This window comes from Misgurnus anguillicaudatus, chromosome 10 (genome assembly GCF_027580225.2).
Source record: "Misgurnus anguillicaudatus chromosome 10, ASM2758022v2, whole genome shotgun sequence".
Taxonomy (NCBI): domain Eukaryota; kingdom Metazoa; phylum Chordata; class Actinopteri; order Cypriniformes; family Cobitidae; genus Misgurnus; species Misgurnus anguillicaudatus.
In genome coordinates this window covers 4,243,114-4,262,200 of record NC_073346.2, presented here as the reverse complement: position 1 = coordinate 4,262,200, position 19,087 = coordinate 4,243,114, and the positions used below count along the sequence as shown (strand labels likewise).

The 19,087-nt window shown below is 44.2% G+C and overlaps 1 protein-coding gene and 12 non-coding genes across 13 annotated transcripts; 7 read left to right on the top strand and 6 right to left on the bottom strand.

The window, feature by feature from the left end:
- Positions 1–511: 511 nt before the first annotated feature.
- On the bottom strand, positions 512–594 carry trnal-cag (transfer RNA leucine (anticodon CAG)). Its single transcript has one exon. It is a non-coding gene; the product is annotated as a tRNA-Leu (tRNA).
- A 1,124-nt stretch (positions 595–1,718) lies between these two features.
- Positions 1,719–1,792, top strand: trnam-cau (transfer RNA methionine (anticodon CAU)). The gene has a single exon. It is a non-coding gene; the product is annotated as a tRNA-Met (tRNA).
- A 92-nt stretch (positions 1,793–1,884) lies between these two features.
- Positions 1,885–1,956, top strand: trnae-cuc (transfer RNA glutamic acid (anticodon CUC)). Its single transcript has one exon. It is a non-coding gene; the product is annotated as a tRNA-Glu (tRNA).
- Positions 1,957–2,224: 268 nt separating this feature from the next.
- On the bottom strand, positions 2,225–2,297 carry trnar-acg (transfer RNA arginine (anticodon ACG)). Its single transcript has one exon. It is a non-coding gene; the product is annotated as a tRNA-Arg (tRNA).
- Positions 2,298–3,030: 733 nt separating this feature from the next.
- On the top strand, positions 3,031–12,274 carry LOC129449088 (uncharacterized). Its single transcript, XM_055211853.2, has 12 exons — positions 3,031–3,640; positions 3,730–3,885; positions 4,426–4,512; positions 4,603–4,938; positions 6,190–6,324; positions 6,787–6,870; positions 8,034–8,521; positions 8,635–8,962; positions 9,080–9,881; positions 9,982–10,191; positions 10,296–10,669; positions 10,844–12,274. Exons 2-12 carry the CDS (start codon positions 3,739–3,741, stop codon positions 11,954–11,956), a joined length of 4,104 nt encoding a protein of 1,367 aa, XP_055067828.2. The 5' UTR covers positions 3,031–3,640; positions 3,730–3,738; the 3' UTR covers positions 11,957–12,274.
- A 2,121-nt stretch (positions 12,275–14,395) lies between these two features.
- trnam-cau (transfer RNA methionine (anticodon CAU)) lies at positions 14,396–14,469 on the top strand. Its single transcript has one exon. It is a non-coding gene; the product is annotated as a tRNA-Met (tRNA).
- Positions 14,470–14,561: 92 nt separating this feature from the next.
- trnae-cuc (transfer RNA glutamic acid (anticodon CUC)) lies at positions 14,562–14,633 on the top strand. Its single transcript has one exon. It is a non-coding gene; the product is annotated as a tRNA-Glu (tRNA).
- A 268-nt stretch (positions 14,634–14,901) lies between these two features.
- trnar-acg (transfer RNA arginine (anticodon ACG)) lies at positions 14,902–14,974 on the bottom strand. The gene has a single exon. It is a non-coding gene; the product is annotated as a tRNA-Arg (tRNA).
- Positions 14,975–15,766: 792 nt separating this feature from the next.
- Positions 15,767–15,849, bottom strand: trnal-cag (transfer RNA leucine (anticodon CAG)). The gene has a single exon. It is a non-coding gene; the product is annotated as a tRNA-Leu (tRNA).
- A 1,124-nt stretch (positions 15,850–16,973) lies between these two features.
- trnam-cau (transfer RNA methionine (anticodon CAU)) lies at positions 16,974–17,047 on the top strand. Its single transcript has one exon. It is a non-coding gene; the product is annotated as a tRNA-Met (tRNA).
- Positions 17,048–17,139: 92 nt separating this feature from the next.
- trnae-cuc (transfer RNA glutamic acid (anticodon CUC)) lies at positions 17,140–17,211 on the top strand. The gene has a single exon. It is a non-coding gene; the product is annotated as a tRNA-Glu (tRNA).
- Positions 17,212–17,479: 268 nt separating this feature from the next.
- trnar-acg (transfer RNA arginine (anticodon ACG)) lies at positions 17,480–17,552 on the bottom strand. The gene has a single exon. It is a non-coding gene; the product is annotated as a tRNA-Arg (tRNA).
- A 792-nt stretch (positions 17,553–18,344) lies between these two features.
- trnal-cag (transfer RNA leucine (anticodon CAG)) lies at positions 18,345–18,427 on the bottom strand. The gene has a single exon. It is a non-coding gene; the product is annotated as a tRNA-Leu (tRNA).
- Positions 18,428–19,087: the final 660 nt, after the last annotated feature.

The following is a 19,087-nucleotide window of genomic DNA, read 5'->3' as shown; positions in this document are numbered from 1 at the left end:
GACCCATCTCATCCAGGCTGTACCATGTTTCAGCTGCTCCCTTCAGGTAGAAGGCTTCGGCTCCCGAGAACTGCAAAATCCCGGCATCGCCTGAGCTTCTTTCCCACGGCCGCCTGGCTGCTTAATGACAGTTCAATTCCTTTTCAGGACTGAATGCACTGTTTGCACTTTATTGTTTCTATTACTCCTACTTTTATCATTCAGTATTAGTGTAAGTATCATTATTACTCTTAGCACCTTCCATTCACCTTCCATATGACTGTGTATTGTCATATCTTGTTCTGTCTTAATGTTTCGTTTGCCACATTACATCCATGCGTGACTGGCTGTAAAGAATTCCAATTGTGTTTGACACTATATTGCAATAAATTGAACCTTGAACCTTCATCTCTACCAAAATGGGAAACCGGGTCGTCCCCCGCGTGCCTGTCTCCTGGCGTCTTTGAAAAGGACGCTCCCTCGGAAGAAAGCGCGATACACAGCACGGGTGGCTACAACAAAGGCAACAGAATGTCAGAAGTGGGATTCGAACCCACGCCTCCAGAGGAGACTGCGACCTGAACGCAGCGCCTTAGACCGCTCGGCCATCCTGACCACCCCAGCTGGCCCGAGCGAGTCGATTGCGCTCCTCAGCGAATGTGCCGGTGTAACTTTTGGAATGACTCACGATTTTATTGCCTTCATGCAGCTCATCTTTAATTCTTATTTATTTCTTCACAAACGCCTTGAAATAGTGACGAATGTGGATTTTTCGAAATGAGGAACAATGTGCCCGAAGCCTTTCATTTGCCAAAAGCACACGCAGCCCGTCTCCATATGCCCTGTAACGGATGCTGTCAAAGTGGTTTTGCATTCAATGATCCTTTCCCCCTTGATCATACTGTTTTAGAACAGGGTCACAAAAAGGAATCGCCATTCTCAGACCCTGCTCGTTCTACTTGAACGCGCAATGAAAATACTTGATCAAATGCGGATGGACGCCGGCATTGCAATTTAGCGAAAAAGCGCCATCTCTGTACGTCTCAGGGCCTTTTTATGGTTCGCAGTTGCCTTCTAATGTAGACAACAGTTAACCATACGGCGGCGACATCCTTAAAAGAACCGGTGGCATTGTGTCTCGAGCACACAAGGCAAACAAGAGATTCTTCAAGAGGTGAGTGCGAAGTACAGTTTACTGCCACAGGCAATGGCCGCAGAGCTTTTACTTTAACAGACTCTAATACGTGGAACACGTCACCAACTTACATAGGACAGTCTTTCAACTTTAGCACAATTTAAGTTTTTCTACTAGATAATGAGGCTAAAGACGAGCCAAACACGTGATCACTGAATAACTGGGACTTTGCATTGTGGATATGTAACGTTATTCCATTAATCTGTCAGCTGTGTCAAATGTGTCAAATGTAAGTGTTTATTTATAATGGGTTTTATCTAGCCTGAGAGCATGTGCGCCAAGATCGTCCAGCAACGGCAGGCGTGCCATTCTCGACACCATTTAAAAGACGATAGGAATCCTGGGCATGACATAGCCCCTCTGTGTCTCCTTGAAGTTGTTTCTGTACGTGTAACATATTAAGAACGAGAAGGTCCTCAGTGTGGGTAGCCAGAGTGCAAGAAGCCCAGTCGTGCTCTCCTCGCAGGAGTTTCCTCGCTGGTGGCGCACAAAATGCCACGCAACCAGACGCAAGGGGCCACCCAGGAGCCGTCGGTCTGGGCGTGCCTCGTTGGCGCAGTTAGGCAGCGCGTCAGTCTCATAATCTGAAGGTCGTGAGTTCGAGCCTCACACGGGGCAGGGTGCCCTTTTGTCGACTAGTTTGAGACTTTAGCCCCGTTTTCCTTCCGCACAGTGTGCCAGGCATCCACGGCCTGAAGGCCAGCGTGTCCTCCCTGGTGGTCTAGTGGCTAGGATTCGGCGCTCTCACCGCCGCGGCCCGGGTTCGATTCCCGGTCAGGGAACGCTCTTTTGACGTGCGCTTGCCTTTTTCACCGGCCGGGTTATGCGCAACGCTGGCTTCGAAGGCAAGGATCGCAGCACCTCCAAGAGGCAAAGCTTCACTGCCTCCGGCCCATCGACCTAAGGTTGGACGGCTAAATTGCCTGCCTGCAGTCCTGCGCTCCGCCATCTGAGCAATCAGAGCCTGGTGTGCGTCCTCTGCTCTACTGAGGCATGTTGACGCAGGACAGCAGACACCCAACGTGTGGGAGGAAGGAGTAAAAACAGGATCGAGCCAGCCAGGAGTCGAACCTAGAATCTTCTGATCCGTAGTCAGACGCGTTATCCATTGCGCCACTGGCCCAACGCCAGAAACCTGGGAAGTCATGCTTGGAGAAGACAGCTGGATTCTGGAGGCCAGCTGCAAAACTTCATTATTAAATATTAATCCGGTTTTACTCTGCCATCATTAAATCCATTATTACACAATCAATAATTACATGGTTCCCTGCTGCAGCAGCCAAGGACAAGGCCAAGCTGCAGCGGGTGATCCGCTCGGCAGAGAGAGTGATCAACACCTCTCTACCTTCTCTGGAATCCCTTCACAACCTCAGGGCTGTGAGAAGGGCAAGAAAAATTATGTCTGACCCATCTCATCCAGGCTGTACCATGTTTCAGCTGCTCCCTTCAGGTAGAAGGCTTCGGCTCCCGAGAACTGCAAAATCCCGGCATCGCCTGAGCTTCTTTCCCACGGCCGCCTGGCTGCTTAATGACAGTTCAATTCCTTTTCAGGACTGAATGCACTGTTTGCACTTTATTGTTTCTATTACTCCTACTTTTATCATTCAGTATTAGTGTAAGTATCATTATAACTCTTAGCACCTTCCATTCACCTTCCATATGACTGTGTATTGTCATATCTTGTTCTGTCTTAATGTTTCGTTTGCCACATTACATCCATGCGTGACTGGCTGTAAAGAATTCCAATTGTGTTTGACACTATATTGCAATAAATTGAACCTTGAACCTTCATCTCTACCAAAATGGGAAACCGGGTCGTCCCCCGCGTGCCTGTCTCCTGGCGTCTTTGAAAAGGACGCTCCCTCGGAAGAAAGCGCGATACACAGCACGGGTGGCTACAACAAAGGCAACAGAATGTCAGAAGTGGGATTCGAACCCACGCCTCCAGAGGAGACTGCGACCTGGGCGCCAGCTGCCGAAGGATAGTCCAACATAATGTTGAAAAATGTTGAAGCACAGCCAATCAAATCGAAGCGCTTCAACATTTAGAGCCAATCGAGTCGAAGCGCTTCAACATTTGCAGCCAATCACAGAGCGGAAGTTTCAACATTTTCAACATTTGACCAATCAGAGTGAAAGAGAAAGTCTTCGGGTACGATTCCCCTCCTCACCTGTAGGTGGAGTAAGAGTGATGCTCGATGACGTGTTACTGCTCTTCTATTTTTTTTTTTTGAGTTGCCGCTCTTCGCCAGTAGGGGGAGTAGGCTAAAATGTCAATAAAGTTGCCGAAATTGGCCGAAAGTGTACGGTCTTTGACGAGAGGGATAAGACTACCTAACTGGGAGTGTCAGAGGTCAAAAAAGTTCAGTAGAAGGTTCATGCCCTACGACGAGCATCATTGCCACGGACATCAACATCTTTAAACGGAGGACAAATATTTGTATCTTTTATTACGGGCTATAACCGGTAAGAATGCATAACTTGATAGCATAATTAATTCTGAGAGATAATTAGAGTTTAATTTTTAATTAGTATAGTTTTTAACAACTGTTTAGGACAAGACAATGTCTACAAAAAAATCGCACAAAGGCATGTCGGACGCTGAATGGATTTCACGTCTAAGAAAGTTTGCCAGTACAGGTGTTTGGCCTTCAGAAGAAGGTAATAGACCAGCTCCTAGACAAAAAAAGTGGCACGAGCTTTATCAAAGGGTAAGTGTGTGTTTTTTGTTATTTTTGCGTAAGAAAACAATGAACGGACCTAAGTGTTTGTTGACTTGCATAATTAAGCATTTACAATAGAACTGGCTATTAACTGTATTTCCATAATAGTAACTAATGAGAGTACATTAGTGTTTGTTGACATGCATAATTAAACAGTAAAAGTAGAACTGTTTGTTTACTGTATTTACATAATAAAGCAAGAGATTAGTAATCTCATTCATTAGTCTCATTCATTACAACATTGTAACGTGACTTGGGATTTACATGGTGTAATTGTTTAAATCCATTTATTTATTTATGATTGAATGTACTACTGACTACTGTTGTACTATAAAAGAAAAGCTACTTGAAACAAAGATTTGAGAAAGTGGGGGTAGGGATGGTTGGGGGTTTCAGTCAAGGTGTGACTTGTGTTTTTCCTTTACACGATCTTTTAAGGGAATCACTCCCTTAAAAGTCACTCCCTTAGTTTTATTCTTAAATTACAAATGCATGTACTGTGTATTAAATTTGCCACAATGTTTATAGATTGAAAAATGCCCGATGCACTCTCGTGGCCAGACAACATTGTTTGGAGGTGTCCTAAAGTGCACATGTGGTTTTCACACTCAAAAGGTAAAATACATTTCAATATGTGGCAAGTAAAAAAGAACAATGCTTTTCTTTCAAATATGATTGTATGTAATTTTTGGTTGTCTTTATCAGCCACCTATGTCTACTGGACAGACACCAAGGGTCATGCAACAACAGTCTGCTGCTGCTATTGGATCACCACAGGAGGAGAGTCAGCATCAACCCCAGGTCCAGCCTCAACCTCAGGTCCAGCATCAACTTCAGGTCCAGCCTCAACCTCAGGTCCAGCATCAACTTCAGGTCCAGCATCAACCTCAGGTCCAGCATCAACCTCAGGTCCAGCATCAACCTCAGGTCCAGCCTCAACCTCAGGTCCAGCATCAACTTCAGGTCCAGCATCAACCTCAGGTCCAGCCTCAGCCTCCACCCCAGCGTACTCCATCAAGGATTTCGCCAAGTTTGTCACAGGTAGATTAATTACATTTTTTACAGGACTTGCAATGTTAACTATACATTTAAGTATCAAAGTCTGTATTGATTGGAAATTTGGTAAAGTATAGAAAGTAAAGGCTGAGATGTTTTCACATTTGCCTGCCAACTGACACACCCTGTGGCGTCTGCTGATTGGTCAGTTTAAATATCTTGTGTCAAGGTATGATTGTTCCCTTGCTTTGCAACCTATATGCCCTATCGTTCCTGCCCTCTATAAAAGGCAGGGCTTTTTTAACCCATCGCTGTGTAAATATTGTGTAGAACATACTGCTGAGTTAAAAGTTACCCAATGCTGGGTTGTTTTTATTTGTTTATTTGTTTATTTATATGGATCCCAACATTTTAATAATCACAGTTGATAAATATACACATATACACATTACATATATATACATACATACATACACATACTCATACCTAAAATCTAGTTTCAATTTATAACAGGACTAGACAATAATGCCCACCTTGTTGCTAAAGATTCTAGTTGGCACTTTAACTATTTGATGTTAATTGCAGACACTTAAATAGGAAATTACTTTCTTTTTCTTTGTGCATCTGTCATCATTCCAATCAATGTTCATATCTCCAAGCAAGTAAAGTTCACAGTTAACATCAGAGACATTATCAAGCATTTCACCTAAGCATGTTAGATAGTCAATGTGTGCATCAGTAGGTCTATAACAGCATCTCACAAGCACTGGTCTCATATAAGGTACATGGACTTCTACCCATATAGCTTCAATGTCATCGCGTATTAAATTTTGTTTTAACTTACAAGGAATGTTGCTTTGCACAAAGATGGCCACACCACCACCAAATTTATTTTAACACGTGGTTTGGTAACAACAGCCCAGCATGATGTAATATGTAACCCAATGTTGTTCTGTCCAATATTTATCCAGTGATAGGTTAAAATAACCCAGCATTTTTACAGCGTGTTCTTGGATTCTCCTCTTCCTCTCTACTTTGGCTCTGCTGTTGTAGGGTAAAGACCATTAAACTACACAGCAAAGTGCCTTATGGTTTTTCCCTTTATTTTGGTCTTCTTTATTTTGGCAGTTAAAGCTACTTTTTCTGTCATGTATGCAAAATTGACTTAAGTAGTAAATATGTAGTAAATATGTTAATACTTTATCTGCATTTATCATGCAGCCATTTCAGGTGTAATTAAAAGTAATTTTATTTTTTCCCCACTGTGCTAACACAAATTGTTTTGCCCTATTTCAGTTTACCAAGTCAAGATTTAGCGGGTCTCATATTGCTGCAGCGAAGCCCAACCTAAAGATGGCTAGAAGACCATCTCAGGCTACTGACCAACCTAGCTCAACAGCAGTGTCCAGTCCCCCTATACCAAGCACCACTGTAAGTATAGGCCACATTGCATTTGCATCATTCTTTTCTCCATTTATTATTCCAGGAAACCATAATATAATGAAGTAAGAACAATACTACACATTACTATACAGTGCTTTATTTTAAATAGATTTACTATCACAAATTTGGTGTGGTCAGCAATATTTATTTTTTAAGAAATTGACACTCTTATTCAGCAATGCATTGCATGCACATTACATTTATCAAAAACAACAATTGTTTCATTTTAAAATATAAAAAATTGTAACCCTAAAGGGTGTTTCAAGTGTAATATTTCTGTAAAGGCTAGGGACAGAAAAATGGACATTTCCGTAGAATGACAGAATACTGAACACATACTACTGAACAGTGGTGTATTGTTACATCAAGGATGACATTAAATAATTGAACAGTTATATTTGATGTCTTTCTACTGTTATGTAAAATATATTGCACTGCATGTTTGGACAGACACAAGACCCTGGAGTTCCAGTCTCCGTCCCCAGATCAACTGCCGATGTTACCAGTCCCACATCATCATGCAGCGTTGTCTCCGTAAGTTGTTTAATATTCTACTGGTCCAGTGGGCTTTATTATGTTTGCATATTAATTGTCACACACAATGGGGCCAGCCAACTGACACTTTTGTAACAATTTTAAATTCTGAACACCTTTGCCACGAATGTATCCATTTGTCAGTATTTGATATCTAGTAATAGATAAAGGCTCACATGCCCAGAAATGATACATTTTATTATTTTTATATAATTACCTTTTTTAATGACTGTAGTGTGGCTAATTTAAAGTTACCAGTTTGTACATTGTAAAAAGTTTCATGGGTTTTTTGACTTTTATTTGCTTTCAACATTTGAGATATCAAATACACTGGACAAATGTTTACATAAAGTTTTCAACACAGAATAATAACAAAATTTCTAAAAAAAAGATCCAAAGTTTACATACCCCTTATTCACTGTACAATATTACTTAGTTTTTATGTTTTGTGATAGTTTACATATTATAGTTTACATATACCTGCCTTTTTATTGTATGGTGTTGACGTCATGAGCATCGCTGAATGTTTTAATTTATTGAAGTAGTTGTGTATGAGTTTCTTAATTGTTCACAATGTAAGAATATTAATCTTAACATCATACAGTCACTGGTGAAAAGGAATCAACTATGCATAAAATGCTGAATTGCAAAGATTCTTGTCAGAGTCATGTATCCAGTTTTTCCTTATTTTATGTTATTTGATTTAATCCTGTTTATTGTCTTGTTAATTAGCTCCGCCTCTGTTCTCATTATTTTCAATCGTCCTCACCTGTGTCTTGTTTAATTTGATTATCCGTCCTGTGTATTTATAGCCTGTCTGTGATTCAATTCCTTTTCTCATCTTAGTTGGTGTTAAATGTTGTTTTAGTGTGTTGTGCTCCTCTGGTTGTCTGGTCATTGCTAATTTTGTAATTAAAGTTTTTTCTTTATCCTCCTGCATACACAACTGTTGTAATTCTGCAGAAACTCGATGAATTAAATAGATAGACACGGTAAACTAAGTTTTAATGACTACAGCTGAAAAATACTTTTTAGTGTGAAAATAATCAGTGTTTTATAGATGTTATTTAGATGAGCATTTTATTTAAGGGTCGTCTTGGATAAAGCGTTATTTAACAAAGGGAACTTAAGGGACTAAATGTTTTGTCTCTTTTTCCTCACAGAGTGCTCCTACTGCGCTGTTACAAGCACCAAGTGTACTACCGCTTCCTCGTTTGTGGTCGGAGACCTTGCCACCAGAGGATCACAGGTGGATTGCAAGCCGGCTTTTTAAAATGGGGTCCAGGGGAAAGCCGGAACTCCGTGACAACCTTCAGCTCTGGTATCACCCACCACAGCCTGCACTGACATACAATCAGGCTCCTGCTCCTGACAGATTTTTTTGTCATGCCCTTTTGCTGTGGATGCCGTATAAGCTGTGGAAGGTCAAGGTTCTCTGTCCCAATCCTGCCTGTGGACAGCATCAACTGACAGGAGGCGGTCTGCATAAAAGGGCACGGCAAGTTCATGACATTGACAGGATGTACAACATGGTCACAGAAACCCTCATCTGTAAGAAGTGTAAAGCTTCTCACGTGTCCTGGAGTCAGACTGTCCTGCAACAGCTGGATCTGGGTCATCGCTCTGAGTTTCGGGTCATCCTCACGCAGAAGTGAGTACACTTTAATTTCCTCAAGTTGTTAGCCCATCATCCCATATTTGCAAACACTTTAAATATTTTTGTGTGGTGTAAATAATGTATCTGTGGATTTTGCTTTTTTTTAGGTATGCATGTGATCTGAGAGTCATTAGACTCTTGCGTGAACGTGGCCTAGGCAACAGCCCCACGCGTGTTATTAAACAGCTGCGTGAGAACCACAGCGAGGAGTGGCTCCAGCGTCTGGCCCGGTACACCACCCAGTGCATGGACTTCATCAACCGCCCTGGGGTGTTGCCAATGCAGTTCCAGGAACCTCCTGAGCCTACAGTGTTGCCGAGCGTCAAGTGGCTTCTCACTGTGTACAGCCAAGACATCCTGACAAGGCTGGATGAAATCCATGCCAGGATAACATCCACACATGGCACAGTGTTGAAAATGGATTCAACTAAAAAGGTTAGCAGTTAAATTCTATGTATGCCATTGTCTGTTTTATCGCAAAAAGGTGCTTTTTGTAATTTGCATGGTTGGTTTCATTACATTTGTAAAGCATGTTTCATATGTCTTTTGCAGATCACCAAGAAGCTGGCTGGGACAGCGAGGGGAACAGGAAACTGGCTCACCTCTGTTGGCAATGAGTTTGGTCAGGTGCTCATAAGTGTGTTGACAGCCCAGGAAGGAGCAGGACTGGACATGATGATAGATGGTCTGGTGAAAAGATACCAGCAGGCTGGTGTGGATCCACCTGCTGTGTTGTATGTTGACTGTGGGTGCTGCACTGAGGTGGGGGAAACCAAGCTGAAAACCAGGTTCAGAGGATGGCCAGATCTCTTAATAAGGCTGGACATCTGGCATTTCATGCGCAGGATTGCTGTGGGCTGTACAACTGATGCCCATCAGCTTTATCCTATATTCATGGCACGACTGTCTGCATGCATCTTTGAATGGGATGCTGCTGATGTTGCTGTGCTACGCAGAGCCAAGAAAGAGCTGCTGGTGTCCCAGGGTTGGCCTGTGCTGACAGATGAAGTTGTCAATAAACATCTTTCCAAACAGGAGCTGGCTCTGCATTGTCGGAGGAGGACCCGTGGAGAGGAGACTACCATTCTTCTCCTTGAGCGGCTGCTAACAGAGCTCATGACCAGCAATGGCAGTGACTCTATGGGTGTTCCTCTTCTGGACAGAGAAAGGATGGAGCACATCTGGAGTGTCCAGAAGAAGCATGTCAAATGCATCCAGGACCCACCCGGTGTAGCCCTCTATACTGAGACGGGGACCTTAACCAAGGGAGGTGTGGTTCTGAAGACATACCGATGTGCCAGAGGATCCACATCTCTAGAGTCCTTTCATTTACATTTAAACCGTTTTATCCCAGGTATCTGTCTGTTACAAATACTTTGCATTTGTAAAAACAAACCATCATATGCCTTTGTGTGTTTCTTTAATACCATCTAAACACTATTGTCTCTTTAAAGGTACCAGTGCCAACAGTCTTAACTTTCAGATTTATCTGCTGGAGGGACTAAACAGGTGGAATCAGGACCGGGAGGCTGCTTCCTTGTCATCAGGACCATCAGCTTTGTGCAGCTACACGGGAGAACTTGTTTACTGCGTAAACAGGAATTATGAAAAGCTGTTTGGCAAGAAAGTGGTCCCCACATTTCATCCACCTGCATGTTACACTGGTAAGAGAATTTGTTTTTGTTAATAAACCTGCAGTTTGTAAGTCTTATATTTTATATAATTAACTCTCTTTTGTATTTAATTCCCTTTTTATTTGTTTATTTAGGTGAACTTATTGGAGTGCAGTATTTATTCCACCAGACTGGTCGGGCACTGCAGGACATGAACCCAGACTCTGAGCAGACGGCAGAGCTTATAGAGGAACTTGATGTGGAGGAGAGGGAGGAAGATGAAGGGTTCTTTGACATCAATGAGGATCACACAATAAGAGATCCAGAGGCTGTTCTGTCACCGCCCTCCACCATGACAAGGAGTCCCTCTACCTTGGTTGCAAGCAGTGCCACATCTATTCAGGCCTCCATATGTCCTTCACCGGTCCCTGAACCGGTTCTTCTGACACGTGACCCCTCACAGTCTCCAACTGCTCTCTCACCTGTTCACTTGGAGCCTGGAGATACTGGTGATGATGATGATGAAATGGTAAGTGTCACTTGTATGTGTTTCAATTTAACTAGAATATCTCAAATGGTGTTTGCAAATATCTGCTTCAGTGCATTTCAATTCAATTTCAGATATATTGAACTTAATAGAAATTAGTTAATAAACAGAATGTGAATATCAAACAAAATATTTAGTGCAATTTGTTTTTAATAGGCTGTTGACTCCCAGAACGTGCCAGGATTCCAGCATGTGGACAGGCTGGCAGAATATCTGGTCGAGCTTAGGAAACGCACAGCCCTCAGCCTGACTAACCAGGAAGCAGAAACGATTATTGGACTTTGGCAAAACCTGGATGCCTTTGACAAGCGGCGGGTGGTGTATCGACCTCGTTTCAAGAAGAGACTGCTGACTGGACGGTTCAGAACACCAAAGACGCCCACTCGCACCCCTGGAGTAGAGAGCACCACCAGATGCGTGCTGGGTGCAAGCAGCGCACCTGCTCAGTGGCCTGACTGTTGCCGTCTGGTGGAAACCATTTTCATCAGGCTGTGCGTAATCCACCTTGCCCCCAAAAGAAAAGGTGGGAAAACTTATTCGAGATGGTCTTTGATCCTAGAAGACTATCGCAAGATAAGGCAGCTTGTGTTTGGCAATGGCTTGGTGATGAACGAAACTTCATTGCAGCTGGTGGAGGTTAACCAGAACACCCTGATTGACTGGTACAACGTAAGAAATATAGACCAGCAAGTGACACTGCTAGTTCGAGGCCTTGATTTGCCTCATCCCATCCCTGAAGCTCAGGAGCCTCTTCAGGATGCCAAACGGCTACGAACTGAGCTGCAGCAACCAATGCAGATGCACCAGTACAAGCTACCAGATAGCACAGCAGGACAGGCAAAGCAAAGAGTAATATCTATTAGGCAGCCCCCTCTCAGACCCAAAACACCATCAGCACCTGGAGCATCACTGCAAATGGTGTCAACAGGTTTCCAAAGTGTGCCGTTGCTCCAGTATGTGCCAATGGTGCAGGGAATGCCAATGGTGCAGGGCATGCCGGTAGTCCATGGTGTGCAAATGGTGCAGGGCATGCCAGTTTTACAGCCAGCAGTTGTGCAAGGCACCACCTTACAGCCAGGTCCTAGTCAAGGAACTATGCCCAAGAGACCCTACAAGCGAACAGTAGAGGCGAACACTTGCAAGAAGTGTGGCCAATTTAAGACTGCTGAAACTGGGCATAGCCAATACAGGGGCAAGGTGTACTGTCCCCAGACTGAGACTGTGTCCAAAGAAGTGTGGTTGGAGAACATGCGTAGAATCTCCAACTAATGTATACAGTTTTATGTTGGTAAAGTTCATTCTTAATATTTGATTGTTACTGTACTTTTAGTTGGTTTTAAAAGTGTTTTTTAATATTGCATTTAACTTTTTGTTCTTTTTATTTTACTTTTTACCATTTAATATTCATTACTGTTCTTTTAAATTTTGTAAACGCATTTAAAACATTGTCAAGTGATGACTTTTGACTTGGTTGGCATGCGATATTTGCACCCAATATAACACTTGCTTGTACAAAGGATTATTGGTGTATCTTTTTGTTCTCACAACATAAGAATTACCATAGAAATGTCTATTTAAAGTATTTATTTAGAATTTATTTATTGCTTTTTTGTGTTTTTGTGTTTTTTTTGTTTTTTAAATTCATTTCAAGTTTCATCTGACTTTTGTAAATAAAAACACATTGTGGTTGTACTTTTGACTTTGTGTCATTACTCTTAGTAAAGGCAATACTCCGTAAGTTGCAATAATAACATTTGTATATAAAATGAATAACAGTGCTTTTATACTTCTTGTAACATTACTACTAACAATTATGGTAACATCTGAATCTGCAAGTGTCTGGTTTAAATATATATTAACAAAATACGGAATCAGTATAACACATCAACAATTCATACAACAACAGAATAATAAGTACAAATACTACCACTAAATAATAACAACAGAATTGGCACGGTGCATAAAATTTTATTTATTCAAATACCATAAAGAAAATTAGTACATCTGTATTCCATAAACAATAATTATGGTTACAGTTACATCTGAATCTGCAAGTGTCTGGCTTAAATATATATATACTAGCAAAATACTGAATTAGTATAACATCAACAACAATTTATACCAGAATAATTACAAATACTACCACTAAATGATAACAACAGAATTGGCACGGTGCATAAATACATTTTATTTATTCAAATATCATAACGAAATTAATACATGTGTATTCCATAAACAACGCAACAGCATGCGTTCAAGAATTTGATAAAAAATTAAATATCACAAAATATTACAGAAAAGTGCCTTTGGCTGGATTCGAACCGAGTCTTTGGCGCGTACCTGCAATAGGAAACAATGTATTTAAAATGGGTCATTTCCGTCGCGTAAACTGCATAAACAATCAGACAGAAGAAAGATCTGTCACCAAACATCCGATTTCGCCTCTCTTCCTTCTCGTTTTCTCTTTCGCTTTTTCCCTTTCTCCTTTTCTTTCTTCCCCCTTTTCCCCCCTTCTTCCCCGTCTTTGTTGGACTATTGTTCCCCAGCTTGGGCGCAGCGCCTTAGACCGCTCGGCCATCCTGACCACCCCAGCTGGCCCGAGCGAGTCGATTGCGCTCCTCAGCGAATGTGCCGGTGTAACTTTTGGAATGACTCACGATTTTATTGCCTTCATGCAGCTCATCTTTAATTCTTATTTATTTCTTCACAAACGCCTTGAAATAGTGACGAATGTGGATTTTTCGAAATGAGGAACAATGTGCCCGAAGCCTTTCATTTGCCAAAAGCACACGCAGCCCGTCTCCATATGCCCTGTAACGGATGCTGTCAAAGTGGTTTTGCATTCAATGATCCTTTCCCCCTTGATCATACTGTTTTAGAACAGGGTCACAAAAAGGAATCGCCATTCTCAGACCCTGCTCGTTCTACTTGAACGCGCAATGAAAATACTTGATCAAATGCGGATGGACGCCGGCATTGCAATTTAGCGAAAAAGCGCCATCTCTGTACGTCTCAGGGCCTTTTTATGGTTCGCAGTTGCCTTCTAATGTAGACAACAGTTAACCATACGGCGGCGACATCCTTAAAAGAACCGGTGGCATTGTGTCTCGAGCACACAAGGCAAACAAGAGATTCTTCAAGAGGTGAGTGCGAAGTACAGTTTACTGCCACAGGCAATGGCCGCAGAGCTTTTACTTTAACAGACTCTAATACGTGGAACACGTCACCAACTTACATAGGACAGTCTTTCAACTTTAGCACAATTTAAGTTTTTCTACTAGATAATGAGGCTAAAGACGAGCCAAACACGTGATCACTGAATAACTGGGACTTTGCATTGTGGATATGTAACGTTATTCCATTAATCTGTCAGCTGTGTCAAATGTGTCAAATGTAAGTGTTTATTTATAATGGGTTTTATCTAGCCTGAGAGCATGTGCGCCAAGATCGTCCAGCAACGGCAGGCGTGCCATTCTCGACACCATTTAAAAGACGATAGGAATCCTGGGCATGACATAGCCCCTCTGTGTCTCCTTGAAGTTGTTTCTGTACGTGTAACATATTAAGAACGAGAAGGTCCTCAGTGTGGGTAGCCAGAGTGCAAGAAGCCCAGTCGTGCTCTCCTCGCAGGAGTTTCCTCGCTGGTGGCGCACAAAATGCCACGCAACCAGACGCAAGGGGCCACCCAGGAGCCGTCGGTCTGGGCGTGCCTCGTTGGCGCAGTTAGGCAGCGCGTCAGTCTCATAATCTGAAGGTCGTGAGTTCGAGCCTCACACGGGGCAGGGTGCCCTTTTGTCGACTAGTTTGAGACTTTAGCCCCGTTTTCCTTCCGCACAGTGTGCCAGGCATCCACGGCCTGAAGGCCAGCGTGTCCTCCCTGGTGGTCTAGTGGCTAGGATTCGGCGCTCTCACCGCCGCGGCCCGGGTTCGATTCCCGGTCAGGGAACGCTCTTTTGACGTGCGCTTGCCTTTTTCACCGGCCGGGTTATGCGCAACGCTGGCTTCGAAGGCAAGGATCGCAGCACCTCCAAGAGGCAAAGCTTCACTGCCTCCGGCCCATCGACCTAAGGTTGGACGGCTAAATTGCCTGCCTGCAGTCCTGCGCTCCGCCATCTGAGCAATCAGAGCCTGGTGTGCGTCCTCTGCTCTACTGAGGCATGTTGACGCAGGACAGCAGACACCCAACGTGTGGGAGGAAGGAGTAAAAACAGGATCGAGCCAGCCAGGAGTCGAACCTAGAATCTTCTGATCCGTAGTCAGACGCGTTATCCATTGCGCCACTGGCCCAACGCCAGAAACCTGGGAAGTCATGCTTGGAGAAGACAGCTGGATTCTGGAGGCCAGCTGCAAAACTTCATTATTAAATATTAATCCGGTTTTACTCTGCCATCATTAAATCCATTATTACACAATCAATAATTACATGGTTCCCTGCTGCAGCAGCCAAGGACAAGGCCAAGCTGCAGCGGGTGATCCGCTCGGCAGAGAGAGTGATCAACACCTCTCTACCTTCTCTGGAATCCCTTCACAACCTCAGGGCTGTGAGAAGGGCAAGAAAAATTATGTCTGACCCATCTCATCCAGGCTGTACCATGTTTCAGCTGCTCCCTTCAGGTAGAAGGCTTCGGCTCCCGAGAACTGCAAAATCCCGGCATCGCCTGAGCTTCTTTCCCACGGCCGCCTGGCTGCTTAATGACAGTTCAATTCCTTTTCAGGACTGAATGCACTGTTTGCACTTTATTGTTTCTATTACTCCTACTTTTATCATTCAGTATTAGTGTAAGTATCATTATTACTCTTAGCACCTTCCATTCACCTTCCATATGACTGTGTATTGTCATATCTTGTTCTGTCTTAATGTTTCGTTTGCCACATTACATCCATGCGTGACTGGCTGTAAAGAATTCCAATTGTGTTTGACACTATATTGCAATAAATTGAACCTTGAACCTTCATCTCTACCAAAATGGGAAACCGGGTCGTCCCCCGCGTGCCTGTCTCCTGGCGTCTTTGAAAAGGACGCTCCCTCGGAAGAAAGCGCGATACACAGCACGGGTGGCTACAACAAAGGCAACAGAATGTCAGAAGTGGGATTCGAACCCACGCCTCCAGAGGAGACTGCGACCTGAACGCAGCGCCTTAGACCGCTCGGCCATCCTGACCACCCCAGCTGGCCCGAGCGAGTCGATTGCGCTCCTCAGCGAATGTGCCGGTGTAACTTTTGGAATGACTCACGATTTTATTGCCTTCATGCAGCTCATCTTTAATTCTTATTTATTTCTTCACAAACGCCTTGAAATAGTGACGAATGTGGATTTTTCAAAATGAGGAACAATGTGCCCGAAGCCTTTCATTTGCCAAAAGCACACGCAGCCCGTCTCCATATGCCCTGTAACGGATGCTGTCAAAGTGGTTTTGCATTCAATGATCCTTTCCCGCCTGATCATACTGTTTTAGAACAGGGTCACAAAAAGGAATCGCCATTCTCAGACCCTGCTCGTTCTACTTGAACGCGCAATGAAAATACTTGATCAAATGCGGATGGATGCCGGCATTGCAATTTAGCGAAAAAGCGCCATCTCTGTACGTCTCAGGGCCTTTTTATGGTTCGCAGTTGCCTTCTAATGTAGACAACAGTTAACCATACGGCGGCGACATCCTTAAAAGAACCGGTGGCATTGTGTCTCGAGCACACAAGGCAAACAAGAGATTCTTCAAGAGGTGAGTGCGAAGTACAGTTTACTGCCACAGGCAATGGCCGCAGAGCTTTTACTTTAACAGACTCTAATACGTGGAACACGTCACCAACTTACATAGGACAGTCTTTCAACTTTAGCACAATTTAAGTTTTTCTACTAGATAATGAGGCTAAAGACGAGCCAAACACGTGATCACTGAATAACTGGGACTTTGCATTGTGGATATGTAACGTTATTCCATTAATCTGTCAGCTGTGTCAAATGTGTCAAATGTAAGTGTTTATTTATAATGGGTTTTATCTAGCCTGAGAGCATGTGCGCCAAGATCGTCCAGCAACGGCAGGCGTGCCATTCTCGACACCATTTAAAAGACGATAGGAATCCTGGGCATGACATAGCCCCTCTGTGTCTCCTTGAAGTTGTTTCTGTACGTGTAACATATTAAGAACGAGAAGGTCCTCAGTGTGGGTAGCCAGAGTGCAAGAAGCCCAGTCGTGCTCTCCTCGCAGGAGTTTCCTCGCTGGTGGCGCACAAAATGCCACGCAACCAGACGCAAGGGGCCACCCAGGAGCCGTCGGTCTGGGCGTGCCTCGTTGGCGCAGTTAGGCAGCGCGTCAGTCTCATAATCTGAAGGTCGTGAGTTCGAGCCTCACACGGGGCAGGGTGCCCTTTTGTCGACTAGTTTGAGACTTTAGCCCCGTTTTCCTTCCGCACAGTGTGCCAGGCATCCACGGCCTGAAGGCCAGCGTGTCCTCCCTGGTGGTCTAGTGGCTAGGATTCGGCGCTCTCACCGCCGCGGCCCGGGTTCGATTCCCGGTCAGGGAACGCTCTTTTGACGTGCGCTTGCCTTTTTCACCGGCCGGGTTATGCGCAACGCTGGCTTCGAAGGCAAGGATCGCAGCACCTCCAAGAGGCAAAGCTTCACTGCCTCCGGCCCATCGACCTACGGTTGGACGGCTAAATTGCCTGCCTGCAGTCCTGCGCTCCGCCATCTGAGCAATCAGAGCCTGGTGTGCGTCCTCTGCTCTACTGAGGCATGTTGACGCAGGACAGCAGACACCCAACGTGTGGGAGGAAGGAGTAAAAACAGGATCGAGCCAGCCAGGAGTCGAACCTAGAATCTTCTGATCCGTAGTCAGACGCGTTATCCATTGCGCCACTGGCCCAACACCAGAAACCAGGGAAGTCATGCTTGGAGAAGACAGCTGGATTCTGGAGGCCAGCTGCAAAACTTCATTATTAAATATTAATCCGGTTTTACTCTGCCATCATTAAATCCATTATTACACAATCAATAATTACATGGTTCCCTGCTGCAGCAGCCAAGGACAAGGCCAAGCTGCAGCGGGTGATCCGCTCGGCAGAGAGAGTGATCAACACCTCTCTACCTTCTCTGGAATCCCTTCACAACCTCAGGGCTGTGAGAAGGGCAAGAAAAATTATGTCTGACCCATCTCATCCAGGCTGTACCATGTTTCAGCTGCTCCCTTCAGGTAGAAGGCTTCGGCTCCCGAGAACTGCAAAATCCCGGCATCGCCTGAGCTTCTTTCCCACGGCCGCCTGGCTGCTTAATGACAGTTCAATTCCTTTTCAGGACTGAATGCACTGTTTGCACTTTATTGTTTCTATTACTCCTACTTTTATCATTCAGTATTAGTGTAAGTATCATTATTACTCTTAGCACCTTCCATTCACCTTCCATATGACTGTGTATTGTCATATCTTGTTCTGTCTTAATGTTTCGTTTGCCACATTACATCCATGCGTGACTGGCTGTAAAGAATTCCAATTGTGTTTGACACTATATTGCAATAAATTGAACCTTGAACCTTCATCTCTACCAAAATGGGAAACCGGGTCGTCCCCCGCGTGCCTGTCTCCTGGCGTCTTTGAAAAGGACGCTCCCTCGGAAGAAAGCGCGATACACAGCACGGGTGGCTACAACAAAGGCAACAGAATGTCAGAAGTGGGATTCGAACCCACGCCTCCAGAGGAGACTGTGACCTGAACGCAGCGCCTTAGACCGCTCGGCCATCCTGACCACCCCAGCTGGCCCGAGCGAGTCGATTGCGCTCCTCAGCGAATGTGCCGGTGTAACTTTTGGAATGACTCACGATTTTATTGCCTTCATGCAGCTCATCTTTAATTCTTATTTATTTCTTCACAAACGCCTTGAAATAGTGACGAATGTGGATTTTTCGAAATGAGGAACAATGTGCCCGAAGCCTTTCATTTGCCAAAAGCACACGCAGCCCGTCTCCATATGCCCTGTAACGGATGCTGTCAAAGTGGTTTTGCATTCAATGATCCTTTCCCGCCTGATCATACTGTTTTAGAACAGGGTCACAAAAAGGAATCGCCATTCTCAGACCCTGCTCGTTCTACTTGAACGCGCAATGAAAATACTTGATCAAATGCGGATGGACGCCGGCATTGCAATTTAGCGAAAAAGCGCCATCTCTGTACGTCTCAGGGCCTTTTTATGGTTCGCAGTTGCCTTCTAATGTAGACAACAGTTAACCATACGGCGGCGACATCCTTAAAAGAACCGGTGGCATTGTGTCTCGAGCACACAAGGCAAACAAGAGATTCTTCAAGAGGTGAGTGCGAAGTACAGTTTACTGCCACAGGCAATGGCCGCAGAGCTTTTACTTTAACAGACTCTAATACGTGGAACACGTCACCAACTTACATAGGACAG